Source organism: Oncorhynchus mykiss, chromosome 8 (assembly GCF_057628025.1).
Source record: "Oncorhynchus mykiss isolate SJ-2025 chromosome 8, ASM5762802v1, whole genome shotgun sequence".
In the NCBI taxonomy this organism is placed as follows: Eukaryota; Metazoa; Chordata; class Actinopteri; order Salmoniformes; family Salmonidae; genus Oncorhynchus; species Oncorhynchus mykiss.
This window is the reverse complement of record NC_143029.1, coordinates 67,699,371-67,707,557: the sequence shown is the minus strand read 5'-3', so window position 1 is coordinate 67,707,557 and position 8,187 is coordinate 67,699,371. Positions and strand designations below refer to the sequence as shown.

At 42.6% G+C, this 8,187-nt stretch overlaps 1 protein-coding gene across 4 annotated transcripts; it reads right to left on the bottom strand.

The window, feature by feature from the left end:
* Nucleotides 1–628: 628 nt before the first annotated feature.
* Nucleotides 629–2,524, bottom strand: LOC110530371 (protein transport protein Sec61 subunit gamma). 4 transcript variants are annotated; one of them, XM_021613370.3, is made up of 4 exons: nt 2,349–2,524; nt 1,374–1,488; nt 907–1,009; nt 629–768 (listed from the first exon to the last, which is right to left on the bottom strand). In XM_021613370.3, the coding sequence occupies exons 2-4, from the start codon at nt 1,465–1,467 to the stop codon at nt 759–761; spliced, it is 207 nt and encodes a 68-aa protein (XP_021469045.1). In that variant the 5' UTR covers nt 1,468–1,488; nt 2,349–2,524; the 3' UTR covers nt 629–758. The 4 variants fall into 4 exon arrangements, with proteins under 4 accessions (XP_021469045.1, XP_021469043.1, XP_021469044.1 ...); XM_021613368.3 differs by lacking the exon at nt 2,349–2,524 and adding an exon at nt 1,891–2,210; XM_021613369.3 differs by lacking the exon at nt 2,349–2,524 and adding an exon at nt 1,891–2,025 and having other exon boundaries at nt 1,374–1,485.
* Nucleotides 2,525–8,187: the final 5,663 nt, after the last annotated feature.

Here is an 8,187-nt window from a genome sequence, read left to right as displayed (position 1 = left end):
CAGGTTTCCCTTCTGGTAAAATACAAAAATATATATTTTCACACACTGGGCTTTGAACCTTTTCCCACCACGTTACAAATTAATTTCCTTCTGCCTATAAATATAAAGCTCTACTTGTTTTCCTCATGTGTGTTGCATTATTTATAGCAGTAAAATGGGATAGAATGTGGGATAGAAGCCATAGAATGTGGAACACACAGGTTCACATAATACTCCTTTAGAATTCCCTAGAGATACTCACTGATTCTCAAGATTCTGCACTGTAGAGAGAAAGGTCATGTTTTCTGCTAGCCTTATAAGGGAACAAGGTCTACACAAGTGAACATAGTAAATGGAGAAAGGTTAAGTGCAGCAGAAGCTCTGCAAGCTTATCTTATCTGACTATGATATGAAATTGTGCAAAACAAACTGAGCATGAATAACATGGAGATTAAATGGAAAACAGGAGATAATGAACTTTATTTTATCAGTCCATTCAGAATCAGATCATGGAAGACAGTATCAGTCATTCCTTACAGGAAATGTAACAAATAATGTGTTAATCAAAACAATATGCCCAATGCCAACGCCCTAGATCGAAGTTAATATTTTCTGTGATTTAGAGGAAATAAACACATGAGATTTGATCTCTTATTAATCCAAATTTATTTACAAAGCAAACAAATATGAACTGAAGATAATTATAATATACAAAAAATGTTAACACTTTAATCCCATGTCCAGTTGCATGCAGGTAGTTAATCAGCCAGGGGAGATATTCAACCACCACTGCAAGACAAAATTATATGAATTAATTGCAAAGTCATTCATATAAAAAGCAATCTCCATTGAGGAACACTGCCATCTATCATCATTGTGCAGTGGTTGATTAACAGTAATAATAGGCTATTATCGATTAATACTTACACAATGATGTTGTTGATTGGGATGTGGATGAGTTTGACGAAGAAACCAATGAAGCCCATGATAGCAAAACCTATCGCTGTGGCCATGGCAATCTTTGAGAATTCTGAAATTAGAAAGAACAAAGTTTAATCCGATTTTCCATGGCCAAATTCAGATAGCTGCTACATTGCAAAGTTAGGTCAATCAGAGGCTAACAAATCATAAAATAAATACAATACAATAAAATGTACAATATTGTTATTGTAAACAACATATGAATTTGAACAGTCAACTGATTAATTAAGCAGAAAGAGTGATAATGATCTATAATACAGAGAAATATATGCCCAGTCAGTTTAATGCATCTATACCACAGCATGCTAGAGAGAGGCTTGTGAGAATCCCTCAAAGGTAAGTACAGTGTTTGATATCAGCCCTTCACAACAGTCAATTCATTATAAGGATATCTATGATATAGGATAGATTACCTTTTCTGTCTGGCTTGGTACACCTCTTCACAAGCCTTATCGAGTCCTTCACAAACTGCCGACTGGGCTCCACAAATTGCATTACCTGGTCCATGTTGAAAAGGTTTTTGTCCTACTGGGGGGGAACAATAAATAAAATGTATAAATGAATGTTTACTTAGCAGCCTATATACATATAATACAGTATAAGCTTATAAAAATGTGTTTTAGGTAACGTTAGCCTACTACACCAGTGTAACCCTCCAGTCCCCTATACTTCAGGCTTGGGTAAATGTTTCAAAACACTGATTTGTAATAATGTTTAACATTTCGTGAAGACAATGTAATACTCGTGTTACATTGTAGCTGATAGTGCTACTCTGCAAATGAAAGTTACATAACACTGTAACGACTGATCTTCATAATACAAGGTAAAGATATTACAATGCGCGACTTGATGCAACTTTAAAATAACACTATTAACAGAACAAAAATACATCCGTAAATTAATCTGATAGGGCAATTCTAGTTCACTTACCGGAATACTTAGACACGTATGTTCTAACTCGAAAGCTGACGTCGACTTCGTGTAAATGCGAAAAAGATTATAACCCGGATGGGATTAGGAAGGATGACGCGGACTCTTGATGCACGCGAACAGGAAAAGTGGCGCCAAGTAAAGTTTTTGGTTGTCACAGCCACAAAATCGAGATTGGCTATATCGTAACAAAAATATTCTGAAAACAAAACGTAGCCTTTTGGTCTTAAGGTTAGGAGCCGGCATAAGGTTTAAATCGGATTTAAAAAAATACACTGTTGAAATAGTTGGGGTTTCTGACTGGGCTACAAACCTGTACTTATTATGAATAAACTAACGTTAATGCCTAGGAATGGTTAGGCTACATGCTCCCCTGATAACCTCAAAATGGAGTCGGTTGCTAGTGAATGCTCAGTAATCGAACCTGACGAGAGTGAGGATGATTAAGCCTATTGTACCTGCTGCTACAGGTGTGGTGAAGTCTCCCGAGCCTAACCACCTGAGATGATTCTGCCCCAGTGGGAGAACGATTTTTTTGAGAAATTGGATCACTGCTTTTTGGCCACCAATATGTGTTTACCAAGCCATTTGGAGGAGGTTGATCTTCCGCACTAATACGCATGCGCTCAAAGATAACCCGGATGCAATCTCTGCCACCATAATAGCAAGCGTAGGGTGTGGTTTAAAATTGCCCCACCGTGCCCGTGATAATGTCGAGTGTCTTAATAATGTAGCCTACATATGTGAACATAATGCTCAAAAAGAAGAAAGGGCATTATTAACTGTTTAAAAACAATAATTTAATTGTGGTAAGCAGTTTGTGTAAATACAATTCAAATCCCCTCCTGTCCAGATAGGATATTTTTTAATCAACATAACATATTTTTTAAAGGTCCGCCCTCATGCAGACACAGTTAAATCAAATATAGATCCACTTATTTATTCCCCTAAAATGTATGGAAATCCATTTCTAGACGCAATCATTCAAGCATGGGCATTGAAGCAGTACGCGATTGATTGCAGTCACTCACTCACTACATAGCAGCAAGGTACTGCAGATGGCTGTCTTATTTCACAACAGTGGCAGCAGTTTCAGAAAAACCATAATTTAAGACCTTGAGTCATTGTTTCTATACATGTCCAGTACAAAATATTCTGTATACACACGGTGCTTGACTTGGGCCGGAGCCAGAGCCAGAATAATGCAAGAGCTTACCTGGGTTGAAGCCCCTGGGTCCAGGCCGGTGGGGTAAAAAAAAGGTAAGGTAAAAAAAGAAAACACAATAATACATATATACAGTATATGGTAGGGGGCCAATGTGGGTTACTGGGGGGCCATGCCTTGATTGGGTAATTGGTTAATAAAAAATATGATTAAAATAAATGCATAATAAATGAATGTGACTGATACGTATTTTTTTTATTTTTTTATCTAACCACAGGAGCCAGCTCTCAATGTTCAAAATACACCAGAGAGCATAATTTAGCCACAGAGGATTAATCGTTTTTTTTAAATAACTGTTGATTACATTTTATCACAAGTGCATACAGGTAACTGCCAAAATAAAGGAAACACCAACATAAAGTGTCTTAAAAGTGAGCTGCCAAAACAGCTTATTAAATGCCCAGAGCTGTCCGGACCGTTGTACCTGCATCCACATTTTTGGGGAAATGGGTAGCAGCTTCTCTATAAAACATAGTGGTCTATCACTGGCCCAGATTCACACACAGCATCAAAAAAAGGTTGATCAAAGTGGAATGAAGGTGGGATCTACATTGAATAGCAATGGAGGCTGGTGGGAGGAGCTGTAGGAGGACGGGCTCATTGTAATAGCTGGAATGAAATGTATGGAATGGTATCAAACATATGAAAACCACATGTGCGTTCCATTATTTCCATTCCAGCCATTACAATGGGCCCATCCTCCCATTGCTCCTCCCACCAGCCTCCACTGTAATGGAGTGGGCATTCATATCCTGATTCCGCTTTGTTCAAGTTTATTTGCTGCTATTCTGTGAATCCAGCATGCCAGCCTGGTTCACATTACATAAGCACTCTGTTAAATTGCACTGGATGTCATGTATTTCAATGGAGACGTCCACAACAGAGTGAAAATGCAACGCCACCCTGTGGTTGAAGGCTCCATAGCAAGACGAACTGGGCATAATAAAGCCAATTTATGTTTGATCCAAAAATGTGGTCGGAGGCTTTGTATGGAGGGTGTGATGCAATTGTTGAGCCCCCGGAGGCATGCAAAGGCCAAATCAAGCTCCATAATACATTCCAGTGTGCCTCCCAAATTTTGTAAAAGGCTTTGCATTTACTGCGATATGGCCTCAGCAGAAGGGCATTTATACTTCTTGCCTTCACTGAGCAGAGCTGTTGTGAAGGAAGTTGTCAAGGAAGTAACTTTGTGTTTATACCTCCCGCTCCCACCTACCGTCAACTAATCATGTCAATGAGGAGCTATACAGAGCCCTCTGCAATGTTACAAAATTTGGGAGCCCCACAGTGATGCGGTATGGAGCTCGATTTGACCTCCGGAGGCTCTTCAATTGTGTCACCCACTCTGACCACATTTTCAGATCAAGCATAAATTGGCTTTTTACAGAGCTCAATTGGCCTCTGCATTCCTCCAGAGGCTCTGCAATTGTGTTGTCCTCAGTCCAACCAGAGGCCGTTGAAGAACAGGAAGTTACCAAAGCACAGAAGAAAATTAAAAATAGTTTCTTGAATGAAAAGGTCATATTCTGCAATCTCCCCAAATAAAGGCGATCTCTGATGAGAGACAGGCTCTCCTCCATTTTGCGTTACAAACACTTCACTTGTCCTTTCAAAGGGCAAGACTTTGTGAAATAAAAATGTCACGATGTAAACGGAGCAGAATGAAATTTGAAATTGCACAGATTGAGAATGTCATGGATTTTAATATTGTGTTTTGCTTTTTAAATACATTATCAATGTCTTAAAAAGGCAATCAGCAGTTGCTACATTATTTTTTGGACTGGCTACCCATTGATTTTTGACAAATATAATTTATAAATCCCTCATGAGCTTATTTCAACTGTCGTACCCCATAAGAACCCAAAATATACACTTGTTTGACTCCAATGTTTGTAAACAAAGAAAATGTAAACAAACACTATGCAGCCTCAACATAGTTAAATGTATAATTTGGATATCATGGGTGGTCAATCCTTGCATCCATAGCTATGTGTATGAATTTGAGAGTGATTACATTTCTCCAGCCCCTTCCCTCAGCTTCTTACGGAACCAGGGGCAGGGAGGCGGCATTGTTATTGTTTCTTCTGCTGATAGCAGCTTTAAAAATCGACATAGCAGCCATGATCAGAATTAGGCCTACCCTTCAGCGTGTTTCTGTGTGCTGTGTATCATCTGCGTGTGTGCCAGTGAGAGTGGGGCGTTGCCCGAGAAGAGAGAGAGAGAGAGACCAACCAAATCATGAGAAAACAAAACGAGAATTACTTGACACATTGGAAAGAATTAACAAAAAAACAGTGCAAATTAGAATGCTATTTGGCCCTAAACAGAGAGTACAGAGTGGCAGAAAACCTGACCACTGTGACTGACCCAAACTTAAGGAAAGCTTTGACTATGTACAGACTCAATGAGCCTTGCTATTGAGGAAGCTACGTGCACACTGACCACAAAATGAGGTGGAAACTGAGCTGTACTTCCTAACCTCCTGCCAAATGTATGACCATATTAGAGACACATATTTCCCTCAGATTACACAGACCCACAAATAATTCAAACACAAACACAATTTTGATAAACTCCCATATCTACTGGGTGAAATACCAGTGTGCCATCACAGCAGCAAGATTTGTGCCCTGTTGCCACAAGAAAATGGCCACCAGTGAAGAACAAACACCATTGTAAATACAACCCATATTTATGTTTATTAATTTTCCCTTTTGTTCTTTAACTATTTGTACATCATTACAACACCGTATATACACATAATATGACATTTGAAATGTCTTTATTCATTTGGAACTTCTGTGAGTGTAATGTTTACTGTAAATTGTTATTGTTTATTTCACTTTTGTTTATTATCTACTTCACTTGCTTTGGCAATGTCAACATATGTTTGGCAATGTCAACTAAAGCTGCACCTTGGTCCACTTCCTTCAACGGCCGTGACGGAACTTCCCACCAACAACGGACCAAGCAGCGTGGTAAGGAGGAGCAGCATGTCCAGGATTCATGGACTTGGGAGGAGATCCTGGACGGTAAGGGACCCTGGAGGCAGGCTGGGGAGTATCACCGTCCACGGGAGGAACTGGAGGCAGCAAGAGCAGAGCGGCAGCGTTACGAAGGGACTCGGCTAGCAAGGAAGCCTGAGAGGCAGCTCCAAAAAATGTTTTGGGAGGGGGCACACGGGGAGTGTGGCTGAGTCAGGTTGGAGACCTGAGCCAACTCCTCGTGCTTACCGTGGCAAGCGGCGTACTGGTCAGGCACCATGTTATGCGGTGGAGCGTATGGTGTCTCCAGTGCGCTGGCACAACCCGGTGCGCTACCTTCCAGCTCCCCGAATCAGCCGGGCTAGAGTGGGCATCCAGCCAGGTCGGCGGATGCCGGCTCAGCGCATCTGACCGCCAGTACCTCTCTATGGCCCGGGATATCCTGCGCCGGCTCTGCGCACTGCGTCTCCGGTGCATCTGCACAGCCCAGTGCGTCCTGTGCCTGCGCCCCGCATCTGCAGAGCGGAAATAACCAGCCAGCCAGGACGGGTTGTGCAGGCTCTACGCTCAAGACCTCCAGTGCGCCTCCACGGCCCATTGTATCCTGTGCCTGACCCCAGAAGGACAGGGCCTCCTGTATGTCTCCCCAGCCTGGTGAGCCCTGTGGCAGCTCAACGTACCAGACTGCCCATACGTCTCCTCCCTCCAGTGATGATCCATGGCAAGAAGCCTCCAGTGATGATCCACGGCACGAAGCCTCCAGTGATGATCCATGGCACGAAGCCTCCAGTGATGATCTATGGCATTAAGCCATGTGAGGAGTCATGGCACAACGCCTACCATGACGGCCTCCAGTCCGGAGTCTCCAGCGACGGTCCCCAGTCCGGAGCCTCCAGCGACGGTCCCCAGTCCAGAGCCTCCAGCGACGGTCCCCAGTCCGGAGTCTCCAGCTATGTTCTCCAGTCCGGAGCCCCCAGCGACTGTCTCCAGTCCGGGGTCGGCGACGAGGGTCACCGCACCAGAGGTGCCACCAAAGTGGGGTGAGCCAGTGGTGGAGCGGGGTCTGTGTCCCGCATCTGAGCCGCCACCGCGGATAGATGCCCACCCAGACCCTCCCCTATAGGTTCAGGAGGGAGGGGGGGTACTGTCACACCCTGACTTTAGAGATCCTTTTTATGTCTCTATTTGGTTTGGTCAGGGTGTGATTTGGGGTGGGTATTCTATGTTCTATTATTTGTATTTCTATGTGTTGGCTAGTAGGGTTCTCAATCAGGGACTGCTGTCTATCGTTGTCTCTGATTGAGAACCATACTTAGGTAGACCTTTTTCCCACCTGTCTTTGTGGGAAGTTGACTTTTGTTTATGGCACATAGCCTGTAGCTTCACGGTTGTTTTCCCGTTTGTTGTTTTGCTGGCGTCATTTGTTATAATAAAAGAAAATGTATGCTCACCACGCTGCACCTTGGTCCACTTCCTTCAACGGCTGTGACAGCGAGATTGTAGCTCTTGTGAAAAGTGCCAATGTTAAGCACCATTATGACACCAGGCATATTAAATTCGATCAGATGTATCCCCTGAACACGGAGGTATTAACAAACAAGACTAACCAACTCAAATCCCAACATGAGAGGTCCACCAAAGTCCTTGCCAATTCCCTGACAGCCCAACAACGTGCAATGGAGTGTTCACTGAGGTTAGCTTGGGTTTTGGGAAAACCCCAAAAAACATTTTCAGATGCTGAGATGGTAAAATGATGCATGTGTGGAGTTGCTGACATCTTCCTGGAAGATAAACAAAGAGATGAGGTAAGGGAAAGATCAAACAGATCCCACTGTCAGATTCCACAGCAATGAGGAGAACTGAAATATTGGCTGAAGATTTAACTTCACAATTGATGAGGCCATTCAGAATGCACCATGCATTTCATTAGCTGTGAATTAATCAACAGATAACACTGATAATGCCCAGCTTCTGGTGTTTGTCAGATTTTATAATGAAACAAAGAAGGAATTCTGTGAGGAGCTGTTGAGCTTAACACATCTAGAAGCACACACACGGGGAGAGGATATTTATAAGGCCATCAAAGGG